Here is a 23,918-nt window from a genome sequence, read left to right as displayed (position 1 = left end):
TTAAGTTTGTCAACATTAAAGCTAAACAATGATTTCATGAGTCTTCATGCTTCAGGTCAAAGGTTACCATATCATCATGATAGGGTTCCCAGCTTTTAAAGAAAACAAAATTCCCTGATTTTTTCCCTGACAAAGTTTAAAATTTCCCTCTTAATTATTTAATCCCATTACAAGTTTTCCTTTTTTTCTAAGTTGTTGCAGTGAATTACATGTATTTTCAGCATAAAGACAATAATGTAAAACTAATAAGTACCACCATAACCAGTCATTCAATGGATGTTGTTTTGATATGCAACAAAATTTAAAAGAGTCTGACTGACTACCGTGCTTTAGACTTTTGAGCTGATCAAAATCCTCAGATTTTTCCCTCATTTGAGACATTTTTCTCTGATTTGAGGTATTTTTTATCAGATTCCCTGATTTTCCCTGACTGGAAAAAAGTAAAATAATTTTCCCTGATGGACAGGGAACCCTCTAGATCTATATCTGGCTCACATTTAGCTGATGAACAATGACACTGAAGATCACCAACACAGATAAGCACATGTGGGTCAAGGTATGTTACTGTTACATGACATTCCAGGCCCTCAAACTGGAATGTCATGCTTATTTTGTGGATTTCTAAGCAATTATACGTTATCTAACACAATCATTAGACACATATTTTTCATTTGTACATACAAACACTTTGGTGGTAGTATTATTGGATTTTGTTCCAACTCATTTTTGGAGTGTTACCACAAATTACATTATATTTAAATCCCTCTCAATATCATCCTCCATCTTTCTTTACAGGAAACCTTTAAAGGACAAGTCCACCCCAACAAAAACTTGATTTGAATAAAAGGAGAAAATTTCAACAAGCATATAACACTGAAAATTTCATCAAAATCGGATGTAAAATAAGAAAGTTATAGCATATTTAAGTTTCGCTTATCTTCAACAAAATAGTTATATGAACGAGCCAGTTACATCCAAATGAGAGAGTTGATGACATCACTCACTCACTATTTCTTTTGTATTTTATTATATGAAATATGAAATATTTTTATTTTCTCGTTGTCATGTGAAATGAAGTTTCATTCCTCCCCTGAACACGTGGAATTCCATTATTTTAACATTTTGTGCTTCAGGCAAGGAGGTCCTAATCGTGAAATTCGTAAAAATTGAAATATTGTATAATTCAAACAATAAAAAACAAAAGAAATAGTGAGTGAGTGACATCATCGACTCTCTCATTTGGATGTAACTGGCTCGTTCGTATAACTATTTTGTTGAAAATAAGCGAAACTTTGAAATGTCATAACTTTCTTATTTTACATCCGATTTTGATGAAATTTTCAGCATTGTGCTTGTCTGATTTTTCTCTATTGATTCAAATCAACATTTTTCTGAGGTGGACTTGACCTTTAAACATACAATGTATATATCATTCTAATTTCAATTTTATACATAGACTAGCAACTCTATCAACATATGGTAACATTTAACCAAAGTCCATCCAACCTACAGTAAAAGTTGTAGGAGCTGAGCATGACTTACCCTGCACCTTTGAGCTTGAGTTTAGAACCTTCTTGTTTCCATTCTCTAACCAGCTCTTCATATAGACTAATTAATTGACCCTTGTAAGAAACCTAACAGTGGGTGGTTTCAAACCGCCTCGATCACAAGAATCCCCGTTAAATTACGAGAACTTATTTAGGCTACAAAATACCGTTAATTATTCCTGCATTCACACCGCCCCGAAACACATCCTTCAGGATAAGTTCCCAAAGTTACGAGCATGCGCAGTATGGTCTGATAAGCAGGCAAGGCGCGAGATTCAAAATCACTAGCCCAGCAGCCACCCACGCCACCACGCCCAACGACACGCTGGGCTAAAACTTCCCGTAATTTGCTTTCACATCGCCAAAATACCTGCGACCTTGGAAAAATCCCCACGAAAGTTCTCGTAATTTCGCCAAGTACCTACTATTTTGCGGGTATTTTCTTTCGGGGAAATTACGCGTATTTTGCTTTCACATTACCAAAATACCTGGTATTTTCTGATCAGGGTAAATTTCCCGATCAGAGAATACCTGGAACTGGCGAACTTCAAGGCGGTCTGAAACCACCTAGTAAGAACAGAGTTAAATTGGTTCCCACAGTCACATGGAATCGAGCAAAAGCATATTAAACCTATGCAGAGAGGCAGTGATTGTATAGCAGCATGGACATCATTCAGTCACTAAAACATATGGAAAACCATCAAAGTAATGGTTTATGGAACAACCTCATTTAACTGTACCAGGGTAATTCAACAAAGTATACGTGTATGTCTTCCACACAATTCCCCTACATGTGTGGCCTTTTAAAATTCATACAAAAAACTGTAGTACACTTAATGATAATGACTTGAGCAGTTGTGAAGTCAAGTAAAAGTGAGGGGAATATTTGTTAAGGCCACCGCAAACCTTACGACTGTTTGCGATCCGATTTTTGGAACAAATTGCATTTTGCTCATTTCCTGAAAATGTGAATGGAACATATTATTTTATTTGAGGTTAAAATTAATTGAAAGTATACTAATATCACCATTTTGAAAGATTGCAAGCCTTTATTTTGGAGTAAAGGCCAAATTAGTTTAAATCGTAGCCAATCGTACAACTGCTATGACGTCATTACGACTAGATATTAAATTCGCATTCATTCTAAGAAGGATGATAGCATAGGCACAGATTTGAAGATGGGTATTCGTACGATGATTTAGAACATTACAAAGAGAGATATTCCAAGTGTCAATATTAGCATCAAATTCTACTACATTTTATTCTGAAATCGGGTCGCAGACAAGTCGTATGGTGTGCGGTCGCCTTTAGAAACATGCAAAAGGTCAGAGAACTCACTTTCCATTGGTCAAAGTCTGTAGCATAGGCTCCCTCTTCCTCCGTCATGACACCATGTGGATGATGGGCACTCATCTGAAGGCTTAGGAAGGTTACCAACTCATCCTGCAAGGAAGAAAATTATAGCCCTTTGACCACTCTACAGAATATACATGAACATTTTGTAAGCCGTTTTATTACCATTATTATCTAACCCATTGGAGAATAAGAACAACATCATCTGGGGCATTGGTTAAGAGAAAATCCATGCTCTTATAAAAAGTGTGTATTGAGCATCTTATATGTTGCATTATCATTACTATCTAACCTATTGGAGACTAAACTTGCGATCGATTGCAAGTCTATTTTTGGTCCCTACATCAATCATATGTCTTGCAATTAATTGCTAATTTTTGAATGATTGCTAATCTGCTCCTTGAAACAAGAATTTTAATCTGATTCACTATGACTAACGTTGATCTATCAATTGTAAAATTGCAACAGAATATTTACAATTGATCGCAAATATTTTCTTGCAACACCCCCTAAGAACGACATTATCCTGGGCGGTGGTCAATGGAAAATACATAATAAAATCAATCATTACCAATGGTTTAACAGATCAGTTTGATATACTTGTACTGATCTGCTTTGATAAGAAGAGGTAGGGAGAGCATTGTTGATTTTAGTTTACAAAGATGATGACTCATATAGGGAGCAACTTGGACAAGTATATGAAACTAGTTCTAATGATACTTTTCACACAAAATATTCTGATAAACTGGGTAAATGCAACAGCTGAAATGTTATCTCTGTCAACCAGTCAACTTCTGATACCATCTCTCCTTCACTAATTTAATGGGGGGCATCGTGGTCTAGTGGTTAAGACTTTTGTCTTTCAATCTGAAGGACGTGGGTTTGATTCCAAGCCATGGCATGTTTTCCTTCAGCAAGAAATTTACCCACGTTGTGCTGCACTCATCCTAGGTGAGGTAAATGGGTATTGGCAGGAAGTAATTCCTCAAAAAGCTGTGTGCACAGGAATCGGTACTCTAGCTTAGCCGGGGTAATATAGGAGTGCCTTGAGCGCCTAGCAAGGTAGATATGTGCGCCATACAAATCCTATATTATTTATTTATTATTGAAATAAGATTAACCTTCCAATGTTTTTACTTTTCGAAATTTTGCCTTTTGTGCCCCACTGAAAGTGCAGTCTACCCTGGGTGACATGCCCCCTATGTCTTCCAATGCCTTGCTGCCAATATGACCTACTTCTAGGAGTCCTATCCAAGCTTTTTCATGCGTGTAGATAATGCCCTACGGAGTAACCTGAATATATGGCACATTCTATAACACACCCTTATAGTCTGAGCCGAGTTGTTTCTCCATGCTGATATGAGGTACGTGAAGGAGTCTTCTCTTAGCTTGCATAGATAATGCCCTCTGGAGCAATCTAAAACCGAATCTGATCTATTCTATCACTCACCCTATAAGTCTGAGCAGAGTTGTTTCTCCATGCTGATATGAGGTACGTGAAGGAGTCTTCTCTTAGCTTGCATAGATAATGCCCTCTGGAGCAATCTAAAACCGAATCTGATCTATTCTATCACTCACCCTATAAGTCTGAGCAGAGTTGTTTCTCCATGCTGATATGAGGTACGTGAAGGAGTCTTCTCTTAGCTTGCATAGATAATGCCCTCTGGAGCAATCTAAAACCGAATCTGATCTATTCTATCACTCACCCTATAAGTCTGAGCAGAGTTGTTTTTCCATGCTGATATGAGGTACGTGAAGGAGTCTTCTCTTAGCTTGCATAGATAATGCCCTCTGGAGCAATCTAAAACCGAATCTGATCTATTCTATCACTCACCCTATAAGTCTGAGCAGAGTTGTTTTTCCATGCTGATATGAGGTACGTGAAGGAGTCTTCTCTTAGCTTGCATAGATAATGCCCTCTGGAGCAATCTAAAACCGAATCTGATCTATTCTATCACTCACCCTATAAGTCTGAGCAGAGTTGTTTCTCCATGCTGATATGAGGTACGTGAAGGAGTCTTCTCTTAGCTTGCATAGATAATGCCCTCTGGAGCAATCTAAAACCGAATCTGATCTATTCTATCACTCACCCTATAAGTCTGAGCAGAGTTGTTTTTCCATGCTGATATGAGGTACGTGAAGGAGTCTTCTCTTAGCTTGCATAGATAATGCCCTCTGGAGCAATCTAAAACCGAATCTGATCTATTCTATCACTCACCCTATAAGTCTGAGCAGAGTTGTTTTTCCATGCTGATATGAGGTACGTGAAGGAGTCTTCTCTTAGCTTGCATAGATAATGCCCTCTGGAGCAATCTAAAACCGAATCTGATCTATTCTATCACTCACCCTATAAGTCTGAGCAGAGTTGTTTCTCCATGCTGATATGAGGTAAGTGAAGGAGTCTTCTCCCAGCTTGCATAGATGATGTCTTCTGGAGCAACCTCTGTCTTCTGGAGCAACCAAAACTGAATATGTAACACACTATAACTCACCCTAATAGTCTGAGCAGAGTTGTTTTTCCATGTTGCTATGAGGTAAGTGAAGGAGTCTTCTCCCAGCTTATTTGTTTCTGGTAACTCCCGTAGGAACTCGGCAGGACAGCATTTTTTGCTGGTAAACGCCAAGCTGGTATATAACCAAATACCTTGGAAACATTTTACGTCTAGGTTAATCAGTCATAGTGGCTGACGTAATAGCATATATCACTCTTGGGCCTTTTTATCAAAGTGGAGACAATGGCAGAGTTGGGATTCAAACTCACAACCTTGCGATTATGAGTCCAATGCTCTAAACACTGGACCACACGACCCGTACATAGACAATGCCCTCTGGAGCAAGCTAAAACCATATATGATCTATTCTATAACTCACCCTAATAGTCTGAGCAGAGTTCTTTCTCCATGCTGATATGAGGTAAGTGAAGGAGTCTTCTCCCAGCTTGCATAGATGATGTCTTCTATCAGGAGCTACATGAAGACTGAAGGTGTTCAGGGCTGACAGGGTACAGGAGATCACTGTTGTACTCCTTTCAGTTCTAGATAGTAAAACAAAAATCATTGCACTGGCTTATATAGCACTTAACACTTACATGTACTTTATCAGAAGTCTCTAAGCGCTCTACAGTAATGCAGCATAATTACCCTGGCAGCTGTCACGCACACTACATTTCATGGAATAAATTGCAAAATTATAAAACAGCAAAATGTGAGGTACTGATCTAAAATCCCAGCTTCCAGTTTGACATAGCAGAGCAATCTATTTGTGTATCTTTGATAAATCATTTCAGTCTCAATATACAAAATTCCATAGAATAGAATAGAAAATTATAAATTTGATACAGAACAATGACATAAATGAAATTGATTCAAGAAAAATGGAATAAACTAGATGGATTCTCGATTGAACTCGGTTTGAATTTATGCCACAGCCATTGCCGGACTAAGAATATATCACACATCTCACTTCTAAAAACATTACAATAATGACCCCTGTGAACTTTGACCCCATGATCCCAAAATCTATTCAGATCATTGTCTCTCTAATATGTAGGGACAGTGATTTTCTGCGATCGCGGAAAACAGACGGAATTCACGGAAAAGGCCTTTTGAAACGGAAAGTGGCATTTCAAACGAAAAATCACGGAAAACGTATTTTCCCTCAAAATACACAGAATAGCAACAGAAATTACTCCAAAATAACAACGAAATGAGAATATTGAATGGCCACAAAACCCCAGAAAACACGATCTCACTTCGCTACAATCATGACAATTCACACATCGTGACTGCTCTTGACATCAGCACACTCGATAGTACCCCGCGCCCGTACCCGGCCGGCCGGGTTGAGCTTCACATCGCTTCATAATCGCTCAACTGCACGTGTGTTGCTGCCCTCTACGTTTGAAGATGTAACAGCACGATATCGTGGTCTTAAAATCCAAGATGGCGGATTGGCGAAAGTCGTTGACTGATGATAACGATGTCCAAAAAAACCCAAAATTATCGATGAAATTTGATTTCACCGTAAAATAATGCTAATAATGTGAAAGGTGAGGATGTATGCATGCTAAATGTCTTTGAAAAATTATTAAATGCACCTGCATAGATCCGATTAGAATGGATTCTATTGTGGTGTTGGTACAGAAGCAGATACAAATTTTGGCCAGTGCGAGTGTATGCGCTGTGATTTTGCTATTTAATGTGTAAACGGAATTGTCACTTTTCCGTGTGTACAAAGTCTATGGGGAAACGGAATTTCCGTTTTCTGACATGCTGAAACGGAATTTGAGATTTTCTGAAACGGAAAAGGCCATTTTTTGAAAAGGAAAATCACTGTCCCTAAATATGCACACATGAACTAAGTTTGAAGTTGAACCATCAAATGGTTCTTTTAGTTTCAAGAAAAAACAAAACAGGACAGACATACAACCAGACATACAAACGACCAGAAAACATAATTTCTTTGGCAACCATCAGAAACAAGCATCGTCGCTAAAATAGCTTATAACTTTATACTCTGTTGACCCCAAATTATAAACCTACATCAGGAAATTTACCTGATTCTTTTGAGCATGCTCCTAAAGAAACTAAATAGATGGCTTGCTGGAAGTGCTCCTTGAATGGTTGCCCCGGCAACCAGTGACTGAACAGCTCTGGCCTGTGGGTCAAGACTCACACCTTGGTCAGTCTTATGGAGTGCCATAGTGACCGTCTCAATCAGATCTGGAAGAATAATGAGTTTTAAAATGATTATAGTTTACATAAATTTTCACTAAAAATAACATGTGATTTTTTTTGAAATAGAGAGTGGAAGCTGGTTCTAAGGCAACCCTAAAGTGCCTATTCATGTCACTAATAATGATGGTGATGGTGATAATGATGATGATGGTGTGGTAATAATAATGATTATGATGATGGTGATGATGATGATGATGATGATGATGATGATGATAATGATGATAATGATGATGATGTAGTGATGATGATGATGATGATAATGATGATGATGATGTAGTGATGATGATGATGATGACGATGATGATGATGGTAATGACGATGGTGATGACGATGATGGTGATAATGATGGTGGTGGTGATGATGGTGATGATGATGGTGACAGTAACGGTGATGATGGTGACGAAGGTAATGATGATGATGATGATGAAAATGGTCCCAATAATGACAATGATGAAGACGGCAGGATGATCAGGATGTGAAATGAGAAATCATAGCTCCAATGAACATACTCTATCCTAAAAATTTGAGTGAATACTGACCAATCCAGGTGCGTTGATCCAATTCATGCCAATACTTCTGACATCCCAAGACATCCCTGGTTATGATGGAACAACAATCAGCACCAAACTCAGGACCGGTGAAATCATCCTTCAGCAAGGAAATCAGCTTTTTAACCAGCTTCACAACAGAGAGCTGTGGCCCACCTAGACAGGTGATAATGATTAGAACAATAATAATGAGATAATGTGATGTCTTATTTATTCATAATTCATGACAATAAAAAAATAATAACATAAGTAAAGACACATATATGTTTGAGACAAGACACTCAAGAGGCACTGTTTGTTTGTTTAAGGGGAGTTCACCCTGAAGAAAAGTTTGTTGTAAAAGTAGCAGAAAATATTGGTGAAGGTTTGAGGAAAATCCATGAAGAATTTAAAGAGTTATTAGAATTTTAAGTTTCGGATTTGTGACTCATAAATGAGCAGCTGCCCCATATGATATGTAATATAAAATGCATGAATTTCTTTTTTTTAATGTTCCACGACTTATTTTTGTTTTCGTTTTTAGGAACCGGTGTGAAATGATTTGTGTATTGATATCCTGAAGGTACAGTAAAAACCATTTTCAATTTTCTGAGAAAATGACATTTCATGTAGGAAAGTTGCTCGCATGTACAAATTTGAATAACTTTTGTATTTTTTATGGATTTTCTAAACCTTCAGCAATATTTCAAAATTTGCTATAGGGTCTAGTAAATACTGTCTCATGACGTAAAAACTACAAATTTAGGGAATCACATTTAAAATAAGACAGGGTCTCCAGTAATAATTAAAGTCATGCACAAAGTCATACGTAATTGACAGACCTTTTTTATGAAATGGCTCAAGGTTAATCAGCATGAAACAAATAATGAGTCTTTTAGCACAAGTTTTTTTTAAATTCAAATTGAATTTAGAATGGAGGTAAGAGAACTCTATCAATGCTTTACTAGATAAAGACGTCAGCTTTTCTAAACATAATAGAATCACTTGTTACTTACGTCCATTTGCTACGCCAACGATCCATCTCAATGTCGACCTCACTTCTCTCTTCCTCGTCAGATTTGTGGCGGTTGTACGAGAACCTGGAAAAAAAAATCCACAGGTGAAAAACATCACTTCTTGTACAACACCATTTGCACTGAGCTATATTTCTCAGAAAACTACACCAACAAAGGGAAGCATAATTATCTTAACAAAGGAATGTTTTGAGTGTTATGGCCTTATGGGAGCAACATGGGTCTACTGGTCTTGACTATCTCCTAGCACCATGGGTTGAAATCCAACAGCAATTTCCTTCAGCAATGAACTCATCCACATTGCGTTACACTCAACCCACGTGAGGCACCGGCAAGAAGAAATTTCTCAAAAAAAGCTGTGAGCACGAAATTTTATCTTAGCACGAAAAATTATCTTAGTTTGGCCGTTGTGATGGAGAATGACATAGAATGCCTAACATAGTGGATGTGTGCACAATATCTAATGGTTTTATATAACTGTTAGGATAGTTCTCATATAGTATTCTGGACGTCAGACAGAACTCGAACAAAAACACATCCTGTGAATGGAATAACTGAACAAATCCTTGAATTTCACTGACATTAACACACTTTTCATCAAACTATTTGTCTGAAACTTTCCTTGATTTTGATTGGCTGAGAAGCAACATATCTGTGGTATCTGCCAGATTAAAAAGAATTTGTTGGATAAAACTTCCAACAAGTCCTTTCACGAAATGCTTAGGTATCCCTGAGAAAAATTAGTGTATGGGAATAAGATAATTCAGTAGTTGATGGGTTCACGAAAAAGTGCTTTAAACAATATATATATATATATATATATATATATATATATATATATATATAAGCCTGGAACTGCCATTAAAAACCATCTTGAAATTATTAAGACATGACAAAGATTGATCTTTCGTGAATTTTCTTCTTTTTTTCAAATGATTGTAATAGTAGACCGGCCAAACCTCAAAAAGTGCTCTAGATAAGGATTCAACGGCAAAATTTGTTAATGCTTGGCATCCCAGCTAATAGTCTTGCAAAAATACCCAGGAATAGCGTACGGCCGGATGCCAAGCGCAATTTTGCGTGAAAGTGTCATTTTTAGCGTAAAATCTGAAAGACTGTCAAAAATCACGCATTTTGATATTTTGACGGATTATCATCATATTTTTGATTATCTTTGATATGAAATTATTTTTATTCAGAATTTCAAATTATAAGTCTACTAAATATGCATTTCAAATTTGAATATTACACATACATATATGGCACAGGGAAACATAAAACAGCGATTTCCTCGAAATAAAAGTTTGTGAAAACTATCAATAGTTTGAAGTTTTGTTACGCAACATAAATTCTTCGATTTAAATGCGTTTATCCATCGAATGTATAGTAAATGTCCTAGTGCCACAAATATTAAGGGCGATTCCACACTAGAACTTCAAAAATATCATAAATTTCAACATGCTTTCAATAAGTCATAAGTAGTGTAATATTTTACTATGATACCTAAATTTTATGAAAATTATGAGTTTTAACCAAAAGTGAAGACAAATATAGTTTTTTTGGGGGAGAACAATGGAATTTTAAATTTTCAATAATTTTGCTCATTTAATAGTCAAGTACAAATTCCACCTGAAACAATTATTTGCAAAGCAAGAGAAGATTGAAAATATTGCAGGTCAATAGAATAATATATCATTGATGGTTCCAAATAATATCTACAACATTTTCATGATCCATAATAGGGGCAGCCCTGATTTTTCCGAACCTATTTTTGGCAATGTCCCGTACGACACATGACAATGCAAAAGTTTTTCCTACAATTTTATTTTTGATGATGCAATTTCATAAAATGAGTTTCTCTTTGTTTGACCCATGGGTGATCGATTTATCCCATAAGGATCTAATTACTGCCCTTCATTTTTCAATTATTGTCCTATTAAAAAATGTCCCGTACGACACACGCTGTGTCGTACGGGACATGTCCCGTACGACACACAATATAATAATGCATCTAATTGCAGGATTTGGATTCAGAAACCATAAATAGTAGGCATATTTAAATTCATTTAATTGATTTAACATAAAGTGAACTGAAAAAGTACTTTGTTTATCTCCATAGAACATGAAATAGGTGATTCTAAACATTATAATTGATTTCATGTAGGCTTATTCTTTTGTGAATCCCTTCAGCTAAACTGGTGATTTTCACTGATCAGAGCAGGTTAATTTCTTTTCATTGAGCATGAAAAGAAAACCTTTATAATTATTTCAACCTAGCCTGGAAGATAACTTCCTCTTGCATTCTAATGTGGAATTATTATAAGATGTAAAAAAAATCATATCAATCATCATGATCATCTATTTGGACTTCCCTTGATGATCACTATTTTTATATACAATATTGAAACTCCTTACTTTTTTCAAGTTGTAAAAAAAATCTTGAAAATAAGACAAACCATATGGTTTCATGAAATGCAGATGGGTTTGAAAAAGTAGAACAGCATTTCTTTAGACAAAAAAATTGTGACCAAAAAAAGGGAAAAAAGTGACAGTTGTGACATATATCATGTAGATATACATTTTATATAAAAAATCATAACATCATGATCATTTTAGCCCCATAATTTACACAAAGTTTTATTCATTTATTGTTTAAATAGTGTTTGGAAATCATCAATTAGTTCCCTAAAATATAACTTCACACAAAACCTGAAGTTTTTCAGCTCGTAAAAATGCTGTGAACACTTGTACATTTCCCATCATGAAAAGAATTTTAACATATTGCTCCCAATTGTATATATTGAGGTTACTTAATTGTATTGTCCTGAATGACTGCTTATTAAAAGATTATTCATAAATAAGCAAGAATTTAGGGGCAATGCTCCTTCTGATTGATAAAAAGTTCATGTTTATTTATTCAGGCTGCCCAGTACAACACGCAGTGCCTGTACAACACACAAGTGTCCCGTACGACACACAAGTGTCCCGTACGACACACAAGTGTCCTGTACGACACACAATTGTCCCGTACGACACATTATTTTGTTTATGATATATTGACAGAAATATTCACCTAATAGCGGTTTCTAACCTAATGAATGTCTTAGTTTGATGGGATTATCATTATCATCAGCCAAATAATGTGATTGAAGAAGTCAAAGTGACATAAAGTAAGAAAGTTTGGCTTCAATTTAGAGATGTCCCGTACGACACATTTTGAATGTCCCGTACGCCACAATGTTCTCGAAAATTATAATTTGCTTTATTTATTCATGAATGTTTATTTTGCTTTCTTTTATAAATGTGTTTGTTCTTGGGTAATTGAGTGTCAATTTGAGTTCAGTTTCTATGAAATTTATCTGCTCAACTCACAGACTTTTGAGTACAAACTTGAGGTTTCTAAAAAAGCCACTTTTTCTGCGTCCGTACGACACATTACTATTTTTAATCTGTATTATACAGGATGTGAATTCAAGTCATGTTAAGTCTTGGTTTTTCTTACACTCTGGTAGTAGTTGATGACCACCTATAGTTACTGGAATATTTTTTGTTTTTTCTTGTCAAAAACTGTCAAATGTTCTCTAAATGTCCCGTACGATACGTATGGAATCACCCTTAAAAGAATTTTCAAGAAAGATGGTAGATATCTCATTTTATGTTATCCGAAAGGATATAATGTGCATTTTACCATGTGCGCATTTTGAAAAAAAAATTGAAAATACCGTACATTATGTACATAATTACATGTATAAGTACATACTAAAGCGAGTTTTTATTTACATGTAAAAGTCCATAATAAAGCGAGTTTTTAATTGGATAGCACAATTTGTCAATTCCTTGCTTCCCAGCTAAAAGTCTTGCGGAAATACTGAGGAATAGCGTACGGGCGGATGCCAAGTGCGCTTTTGCGTGAAAGTGTCATTTTTAGCGTAAAATCTGAAAGACTGTCGAAAATCACGCATTTTGATATTTTGACGGATTATCATCATATTTTTGATTATCTTTGATATGAAATCATTTTTATTCAGAATTTCAAATTATAAGTCTACTAAATATGCATTTCAAATTTGAATATTACACACACACATATGGCACAGGGATAAATAAAACAGCGATTTCCTCGAAATAAAAGTTTGTGAAAACTATAAATAGTTTGAAGTTTTTTTTACGCAACATAAATTCTTCGATTTAAATGCGTTTATCCATCGAATGTATAGTAAATGTCCTAGTGCCACAAATATTAAAAGAATTTTCAAGTAAGATGGTAAATATCTCATTTTATGTTATCCGAAAGGATACAATGTGCATTTTACCATGTGCGCATTTTGAAAGAAAAATGGAAAATACCGTACATTATGTACATAATTACATGTATAAGTACATACTAAAGCGAGTTTTTATTTACATGTAAAAGTCCATAATAAAGCGAGTTTTTAATTAGATAGCACAATTTGTCAATTCCTTGCATCCCAGCTAAAAGTCTTGCGGAAATACTGAGGAATAGCGTACGGGTGATGCCAAGTGCTCTTTTGCGTGAAAGTATCATTTTTAGCGTAAAATCTGAAAGACCGTCGAAAATCACGCATTTTACTATTTTGACTGATTATCATCATATTTTTGATTATCTTTGATATGGAATTGTTTTTATCAGAGTTTCAAATTATTAGTCTACTAAATATGCATTTCAATTTGGAATATTACACACAAATATATGGCAATATGACACAAAAAATCGTGATTTACTCGAAATAAATGTTTGTGAACACTATCAATAGCTCTTAGTTTTTTTACAACTCAAATTCTTCGATTTAAATTGGTTCATCTATTGAATATCGTTCGTTTCTAATGTCACAAATATCAAAATAATTTTTTTAAGTAAGGTGGAAGAGATATTTTCCGAAACGGGACATGCAAAATTTATCGGGGAGGGGGGGGGGCATTTTGAGTGTAAAATTGAAGATACTGTAAATTATAAACATAATTACATGAATAAGTACTTTAAAGGACAAGTCCACCCCAACAAAAACTTGATTTGAATAAAGAGAAAAATTCAACAAGCATAAAACTGAAAAAATCATCAAAATCGGATGTAAAATAAGAAAGTTATGACATTTTAAAGTTTCGCTTTATTTCACAAAACAGTTATATGCACATCTCGGTCATTATGCAAAAGAGGGAACTGATGACATCACTCACTCACTATTTCTTTTGTTTTTTATTTTATGAAATATTTTCATTTTCTCGTCATTGTCATGTGAAATGAAGTTTCATTCTTCCCTGAACCTGTGGAATTCCATTATCTTAACATTTTGTGGTTCAGGCAAGGAGGTCATAATCGTCAAAGTCGTAAAAATTGAAATATTGTATAATGTAAACAATAGAAAACAAAAGAAATAGTGAGTGAGTGACATCATCAACTCTCTCATTTGGATGTATCTGACTCGTTCATATAACTATTTTCTTAAAAATAAGCGAAACTTTGAAATGTCATAACTTTCTTATTTTACATCCGATTTTGATGAAATTTTCAGCATTGTGCTTGTCTGATTTTTCTCTATTGATTCAAATCAACAATTTTTTGAGGTGGACTTGACCTTTAAAAGGTCATTAAAATTAAAGTGTCATTAATTTTTTTCTATACGTTCAAAGTTATAATGAAATTTTGAAAAATGAACTTTGGTTAAGATTTCAAGGTTGATATGACGCTGTTAAATCAAAACTACCGTCACCTCCACCGGAGAAGTGGCTCCTTTAGTCCTGCTCTGCAATGCCGACGAGACAAAAAATAGGTACTGCCGTGCAACGGCCATTTTTTTAATATACTTTGATAATCAAATAACTGAAGTAAAATGTAGATTGACAGAGTGGTTTAAAAATGCTAATTCAATCGCTTTATTCATACATGTATGTTTTCTATGATTTTGGATATAGATATTCCTGTAAAATTAATGCTGCCATGGTAATGGCAAATTAAATATCAGACCTATTTCTGAATATCGCCACAGGTAGATTTAAGTTCAGCACCAATTCATTCGTGGAAATTGCAAGAAGATCGAACCCTACAAAAGCAAACATAATCCTATATAATATCATGACGAGTATCGCACTGATATAAGATATGTGCAATATCGATGTAATATTGTGCGCTGTTTATTTTTTTATCAGAAATGCGCATCTGATAAAATAATGTGCATCGTTATATTTCGCATATATAACATAAAATGATATATATCTTGCATCTTATTCAGTATTTGTTTTCACTATATGTGACATGACAACAATTATTAAGTATTTATTCGGTTAGCACTAAATCTTGACGAAATTGAGCTGCGGAACACAAACATTATACCATTAATAATTTTTACAAACCTCTATTTTGAGTAAATCGCGGTTTTATATTTCCCTGTGCCATATGTGTGTGTGTAATATTCAAATTTGAAATGCATATTTAGTAGACTTATAATTTGAAATTCTGAATAAAGATAATTTCATATCAAAGATAATCAAAAATATGATGATAATCCGTCAAAATATTAAAATGCGTGATTTTCGACAGTCTTTCAGATTTTACGCTAAAAATGATACTTTCACGCAAAAGTGCACTTGGCATCCGCCCGTACGCTATTCCTCAGTATTTCCGCAAGACTTTTAGCTGGGATGCAAGGAATTGACAAATTGTGCTATCCAATTAAAAACTCGCTTTATTATGGACTTATACATGTAAATAAAAACTCGCTTTAGTATGTACTTATACATGTAATTATGTACATAATGTACGGTATTTTCCATTTTTCTTTCAAAATGCGCACATGGTAAAATGCACATTGTATCCTTTCGGATAACATAAAATGAGATATCTACCATCTTTCTTGAAAATTCTTTTAATATTTGTGGCACTAGGACATTTACTATACATTCGATGGATAAACGCATTTAAATCGAAGAATTTATGTTGCGTAAAAAATCTTCATACTATTGATAGTTTTCACAAACTTTTATTTCGAGGAAATCGCTGTTTTATGTTTCCCTGTGCTATATGTGTGTGTGTAATATTCAAATTTGAAATGCATATTTAGTAGACTTATAATTTGAAATTCTGAATAAAAATAATTTCATATCAAAGATAATCAAAAATATGATGATAAGCCGTCAAAATATCAAAATGCGTGATTTTTGACAGTCTTTCAGATTTTACGCTAAAAATGACACTTTCACGCAAAATTGCGCTTGGCATCCGGCCGTACGCTATTCCTGGGCATGTTTGCAAAACTTTTAGCTGGGATGCCAAGCATTAGCAAGCATTAACAAATTTTGCCGTCCAAAGTATAAAAAATCGTTTTGGCCGGTCTACTATAAAGCATTAAGCAAAAGTGACCTTAATAAAAATCTACAAAAATGTACGTCTCGTATTAAAAAGCATCATGGACTTACTGCTAGCCCCTTTGCCTTTCAGTACTTCAATTTCTTTGACCAAGTAGGCCCAGACCGACTTAAAGACTTCTTGCCATGTGTAATTACTTCTCCCTTCACGGGTGTGTTTATCAAGCTGAAGTTGGACACTCTTCTTATTCACCTCCTTCTTCACAATATCTATTTGTTTCTGGTGAAATAGGAAGAAAAAAATAAACATACTTCTGAGTATGACACAAGAAAATGGATACTTTTGCCTTAGTACTTCGAATTCATCACACCTTGCTTGCAATGCATAAGATGACCCACCAACCAACATATCTATCATAAGAGCATCAGTAATTAAATATGATTGGTGTCAAGACACTGGAGACATTGTGAAGATTTTACCTCAGAAGTGCTTTCAGCACCTCAAATCTAAAAAATATCAGAACTCCTAAAATATTTTCAAAAATTTTGATAAACTGTCTAGAATTTTTTTTCAAAATGCACGGAAAATTTTATTATGCACTACTTCAATTAAAATTTTGATTTGAACTTAAATATTCAATTGAAAAAAAATGTCTGGAACAAAATGATAATTGAGCAAAGAAAATGACATACCGGTAATTTAAGATATCTGTGCAACTGAAAAAATGAGTTAAAAAAAATAAATGGGAAGCAGATCAACACTGAGATTAAGGATGCAGGGAAAGACAGAGTTAAATATTTTTTTCTAAAATAAATATAATCTTCAGTTCTTCACATATCATAAAGTCAACTTTCATGAGGTGATCTGACATTTGTTCTGAAATAATTGCTCTTGACTGAATTTCTTTGAAGATGAAGGATTACAGAGATTTGGTTCAAAACACTGTAAGGTTTAGAATTTTGGTGAGATTTAAGTTTGGCTTTATGCTCAATATTTCCAGGAGCAATGTCTTTTGCAGGTATTTTAGGTAAATTTATTTACTCATGAAATATAAATAAAACCCATCAAAACCTTACCTTTCTTTCATTGATCTTGTCTGAGCTCAGGTATCCAGAAGCAGTGCGAAGAGGTATAAGGATCTCGGCCATATCTCTTATAACCTCAAAGCTCCCCTGCTACCTGTTGATATAAATGATAAAACAACCATTATCTAAATTCTAAAAGGTCTTGTCTAATTCCACATTCTGACAATACAACATGACAACAACCTCCATCAAACAATATTTATCAGAGCTGACAGCTGTAAATTCAACTGCCCATATTTTGAACCGAAGTCGGGTTTACATGTAATCCAAACCATGATGTAAATCTGGTTGAACTACAAAAGCCAACGGACAAAAATATTGAACTGTAGATGTTTGATCAATTCATCAACTCAATGTCATGCACAATCTTATAAACTGTATCATGAACAAAACACATTGTGTCTCGCACAAGCATGCTCTTGCAACAACATCAACAATCTGGCCATATTCATATCTACCTATTGCATTGGATATACCGTTACTGGATGGCAATTTGTGTTTTTCTTGGAAAGGAACTTGAAATCATGGATTGATAGATTGGACCTTCTAGATAGTTGACTGAATAATTGAAAAGTAGGAACCTTTCTTTATTTGTATTTGTTTGATAATTTACAAAATACTCTCTCCAACAGTTATCCCTGCAATTCTTGACCTAATCCAGGCCCCTTACTTAAGCTCCTTGACAGTGAAGGTGCCACTCAGAAATAAAGAACTTCTCAAAGTCAAAGAACTGGACTTGTTTGTCCTCATCATTATTTTTATAATGACACTACTCAACTTTGCTAAAATGCCTCTCAAATGTTGCCAAATTCAAATATACATAATTGAGGTAAGTGCATTAATTTGTTTTTTCCCCTTTATTTGGGGTGCTATTACGACCCCAATCTACCCCATTTTGAAGAGTACGCGCCGCCTAATAATATACACGGACAAGTCCTGGGGCCTGTTGCATGAAATGGTCTTTCGTAGAACTGTTCTACATAAGAACGAGATATCGCTCAACTGTTTCACAAAGCCAATTTAGGCAATACAAAAAATGGTCCTTGGAAAGACACCTCCAGACATGTCCTACGTATGCATGATCTTCTTTGCACACCAACCACCACTGTTGGCATAGAGAGAATTTGCGTTTACGGCAAGTCACACTGACATATCACCTTTAAACATATTTTTTAGAGGGTTGATAATGCATTTCATCTGGGATGGCGCCAAGTTATTTTTTATGTGGGGGCTATTTGTCATCAATTTCAGGTCGACAAGACGACAAGGATGTCATTTTAACTTCTCTGGGGGTAATATAGGCCCAAAAAGTGTTTTCTTTTATTCTCCCTCCGTCCTATCCCCACCCCTTTTCCATTAAAAAAAATAAACTTGAACTATCAAAGTGGGCGGCACTATCTCTCTGACCCCTCATGCTTTCTCATTATAGATAATCAAACAACATGAAAAAAAAATTCTTTTAAAGAAATTATGTACGGAAAAAATGTTTTTATAACATTCAGCAAAAAACAAAAAAAAATACAAAACTAAGACGTTAAACATGCTAAATCATTTATTTATTTTTATTTCATTTTCATTATTATTTTTTTTAGATTAATTTTAATCAATAAGAATTAATTCTTGGATTTGGGATAACTTGAGATGTGAAACAGCTCTGAAACAAAACAAAACTCTACAGTAACAAAATAGCTAATTGCATTTAAGATACAGATTAGGCCTATAGCTTACGAATCCATCAAAATCATTACAAATGAAGATAAGTTCATCAAAGAAAAGATAAGTTCATCAAAGATACGAAGAGGCGCATTTTAAATTGTAGGGTAGGCCCCTTTTGGCTCCTATGTCATGTTAAAAGAATCACTCTACTCCTTAACTTTGAAATGTTGAACATATATATTTTGTTTATCTTAAAACTTATATTCTTATATAAACTTCCATAAATTAAGTGATCAACTTTAAATGTGACCAACGTTTATGATTGTTGTAATTTTTAGCATTGTTTCTGTTAATTAATGAACCAAGATAATGGATTTTCGGGTGTGCTTTTGTGTGTTATGATGACGATGTTCCTTGGTGGGTGTGTGAATGAGCATATTTCGCCCCCCCCCCCCTTCATCTGATGTGTACATAATTTATATTGATTGTATTCTTTGGAGGCTTCTTAGTTTCAAGTGTAAACTTTTTGTTGTCCTCCTTTTCTTGCAATGATATTTTTGTATATGAATGTACAGTTTGATGTTTTTATTATTATCAAGAATAAATTGAATTTGAATTGAATAATAGTATTTTTCAATTGCAAATTGCACAACTTTTTCTATGTTTTAATCATTATTGCAAAGCACTACTTTATTCACTTGGACATGTTTGCAGCAATGGTAATATTTTCCTTGTCTTCGGTTACTCATCATGCAACTTAGGTATGTTTATACTCTAAAACACTCACATTTGCATTTCTTTTGTTATACCTGACAAATAAAATAAATGAATTTTTCACACGCAGCCTCTATTCCATTCCATTCCATTCCTTGTTTTTATTTGGCAATAAGTCATAATTGACTATTTTTGCCACTCACTGTATAAAGAGTTGGGAAACAATTTAATTGAATAATATTATTTTCATTTTTTTCCTATTTTTTTTTCTTCCCTTTTTTCAATCATTCTCTCATATCTTCCTTTTTAGTCTCATACAATCAGACACTGTTGATTTTGTTTACTCTATTCAAACCCTATTTTTACCTCAACAAATAACTTAAGGCATAATAATTTGCAAAATTATCATTATATAGACTCTATAAGATACAGAATATTGAATTAGGAAATAATAAAATGTCGAAATTACTTAGGTAAATCAATTTTTACATCGGACAAGGGTCTCTTTCATTGTGTGTGTGTATTTGAGTTTTGTCAGACGTGTATCAATCAGATATGATTATTTACGTCTGGGACCGACCTTTAACGTCACCATCCGAAAGACGTGACCAGGGCTCGAACCTCTGCATCAATTTGTAACTTCCCCACAGCTTGGATTACAGGCGCACGCCACAACGCCCAGTTGAAATATCGATGAAAGGTGTTTCTAAAGACTAAAACAGTCTAAAGCCAAGGACACCATGTTCTAAATAAGGGAAATAATGAAAATTTCGATTTTATTCAGTTATGTTTGTGAATCTTCAAAGATTTTTTCTCTTTTTACCTCATAAAGTAAGCTCCATATCTCAATTCTACAATCAGTAATAAATAAAAAATCATTTGATCTCCTTTTATTGAAATAAAAGATTTTATGAAAAGTCGTCATTCCGAAAAGGTTCAGCACTTTCAGCAAAGACAAAATATTTTTCCGATACTAAAAAGTATCGATATCATTCAAACGATGTCGCAGACTTGGAAGACAAAATTGCCTTCGTGAAACAGAAAGCGCTGATTTGTCGCCAATCTTCCTATCTCGGAAGAATGGTCCGAGGACGTTCCTATCCTACGTATCGCTCATCTCGTCATGCAACAGGCCCCTGATCCTGGGCTCCGCCTCGCTTCGCGGGCCGGAGCTCCCTATGTTACCGGGCCGAGACGGTAGCCATAGCCGTGGCCAGACAGAAGCCCAAACGTCTGGCATGCCTGGCCAGAACGATGATAAACAGAGTGGCGGTAGTGTACCCAAGCTGAAAGATTAGACAATCGTTAATACATATGACTGCAAAATTTAAATATAACAAATTGTTTCTTGCACAATATAAACATTTCAATAACCCCACTTACGAACTTTGACTCAGTTTCTGTCAGACTTCGACTTTAAATTTCGTCGGACATGAGCAACGAAGGAGTAGTTGACTACGCAAATAGAATTGGAAAAAAAACCGAAGAGTAATAACATTTTTAATAATAAAATTAACCCACTGCGCGGCCCCCCGGCGCGGGCCTATTACGCCATTGACATATTCGCGGGCATATTCATTATAAAATGAACATACAGTCAGACTGTTATTAATGCACATGTGAATGTGATCATCTTTATTTGTTTTTCTTGCTTTAATGAAATAATCATTATAGCCACCCCATGGCTACGGGTGAGGAAAATCATGATTTATCGTGAAAAAAAATGTATTCATTCCTCTATTGATCATCTATATTTCCATTTTTTTCTTCGTACTGAGCATTGAAATTTTACATCAATTTATTCTATGATAATATTTCATCTAACATCATGCCCAATATTATACTTTGAAAGAAAACAAATAAAAACCAAACAGCCTAAATCTTGGTATAAGCAGTTTAGGGGACTAAATATAAGCCAAGGGAAATTATCATATCGAAATTTTCAAACACCATCTGTGCCAAACATTTGGAAGGGGAGAGGGGGGCGGTGCCTCAACCCCCGGCCCAAAAAATATTTCAGCGGGGCAATTTACAAGACCACCGAGAGTTGGTGAAGGAAGGAAGGAAGGAAGAAAGAAAGAAAGAAAGAAAGAAAGAAGCGGAATGGTAAATTAAAGGGGAGAAGAAAATAGGAAAATGGAAAGGATAAAAGGGAGAGGAAGATAAAAGGGAGAAAAGAAAAGGAAAGAAAAGGAGAGGAAAATAGAAAGAAAGAAGAGGAAGGGAAGTGAAAGAAACAAAAGAAAAGGAAGAGATATGGAACTCCAATTCTAAATGACACGGTAGAAAAAAAAGAGAAAGAAGAGAGGGGCAAGAAAACGAGAAGGTAGAAAATAAGAAAGAAGAGGATGATAATGAAAAGAGAGAAGGTTGTATAATATAGTTTAATAAGAAAAACAAAATAATTCCTTTGCTTTTAATAATTGTTCTCTCGCTAACTATTCCACTCTACTTCACTATGATATTCATAACAGAAAGACTTTCATCTTAGTCAATATGCGAAGAAGAGGGGAGTCCATTGATACATTTTTTTTTTCATTCTCAAAGTTTGCGTTTTATAGCACTTTGTTTGTGCCGGTGGTGATTTAAAGACAAATCCACCCCAATAAAAAGCTGAGTTGAATAAAAGGAGAAAAATCCAACATGCATAAACACCGAAATTCTTATCAATATCGTACGTATGGCAAAAATATGACATTTTGAAAATTTCTCTTAATTTCGCAAAACAATTATATGCACATCATGGTTGGTATGCTAATGACCAGACCGATGACGTCACCCACTCACTATCTCTTTTGTATTTTGTTACATGAAACATAAAAATTCTTATTTTCTCCTCATTGCATGTGAAACAAATTCTATTCCTCCCTGACCATTATTTCAACAGTTTCTGATTAAGTCAAGTTGGTCCTTAGTTGTTGGCAAATCTGTAAAAATTGAAATATTGTATGTCAAACAATAAAAACAAAAGAAATAGTGAGTGAGGGACATCACCGACTTTCTCATGTGCATATCACTGAGTTGTGCATATAACTATTTCATGAAAAATAAGCGAAACTTAAAAATATAATAACTTTCTTATTTTACATCTGATTTTGATAAAATTTTAAGCATTATGCTTATTTGATTTTTCTCTATCATTTCCAATCAACAGTTTTCTTGGGTGGACTTGACCTTTAATGGTGTCCTGGGGAAAAGATTTACCCCCTCTCCCTCAGAATTCCGTTCCAGGCTCATACGTTAATGGATAATTATTGTCCAGTGCCCTGTTTCATAACATTGGGTAACGGCCCCGCCCCCCTATGTGTTATTTAGGGTACGCCTATGCTCGTTCCCTCCCTTTGAAAACACCTCCTATCGAAGGTCTGCCAAAATTTCTGACCCCCTCCCTTTCGAGGGCTTTTCGCGGGCTTTTTTCTGCCTTGGAGACCCCCCTAAACCCGGAACACTGCTCAATGTACCCCTTATCTCAGGTGAGCTCTCATTCCAACAAAAGGTCCGTACTTTACTTTTCAAAATGATTATTCAGGCTCATTCGAATGAGTTTTCAAAGCTTTGATTTGATAAGTTTTTCTATGTTATTCAAAATATTTGATAACCCCCTTTTCAAATTTCTCAGGAGTCCAAAGAGAGAGATAAAAACACCCCCTTTTTAAAGAAATCTCCAGGTGAAAATACAAATATACCCCCCTTTTTTACATTTCGCGGGCCGGACTTGTCCCGCGAAAAAGTACCCCTTTACCGGACATTTTGGGAACACACATGCGGTCCTCCCGATCCCGGAGTGGGGGCGGGGTCACGGCATGGGACCCATTGGGGGACCTGGTGGGTGTTTCATAAAGCTGTTTGTAAGTTAAGATCGACTTAATAAGAACGATTGGTTATCCTTTCCAGTGGCAAATTGCATATTCATTGGCGATGGTTTAATCAGGAAATTCAGACCTG

At 35.0% G+C, this 23,918-nt stretch overlaps 1 protein-coding gene across 1 annotated transcript in view; it reads right to left on the bottom strand.

The window, feature by feature from the left end:
- Window positions 1-21,429, bottom strand: part of LOC121413326 (serine-protein kinase ATM-like) — a 65,701-nt gene extending 44,272 nt beyond the window's left edge. The window contains exons 1-9 of the mRNA XM_041606110.1: window positions 21,357-21,429; window positions 17,595-17,697; window positions 16,629-16,797; window positions 9,180-9,263; window positions 8,176-8,340; window positions 7,456-7,621; window positions 5,772-5,934; window positions 2,886-2,990; window positions 1,543-1,622 (exon numbers count right to left, since the gene is read on the bottom strand). Of these exons, the coding sequence (XP_041462044.1) occupies window positions 1,543-1,622; window positions 2,886-2,990; window positions 5,772-5,934; window positions 7,456-7,621; window positions 8,176-8,340; window positions 9,180-9,263; window positions 16,629-16,797; window positions 17,595-17,666 (1,004 nt within the window). The 5' untranslated portion in view covers window positions 17,667-17,697; window positions 21,357-21,429. The remainder of the gene's footprint in view (window positions 1-1,542; window positions 1,623-2,885; window positions 2,991-5,771; window positions 5,935-7,455; window positions 7,622-8,175; window positions 8,341-9,179; window positions 9,264-16,628; window positions 16,798-17,594; window positions 17,698-21,356) is intronic.
- Between the last annotated feature and the right edge of the window lie 2,489 nt (window positions 21,430-23,918).

The sequence above is a fragment of the Lytechinus variegatus genome, chromosome 4 (assembly GCF_018143015.1).
Source record: "Lytechinus variegatus isolate NC3 chromosome 4, Lvar_3.0, whole genome shotgun sequence".
Taxonomy (NCBI): domain Eukaryota; kingdom Metazoa; phylum Echinodermata; class Echinoidea; order Temnopleuroida; family Toxopneustidae; genus Lytechinus; species Lytechinus variegatus.
Note: the sequence above shows the minus strand (reverse complement) of the source record. Positions and strands in the feature narration are given on the sequence as shown.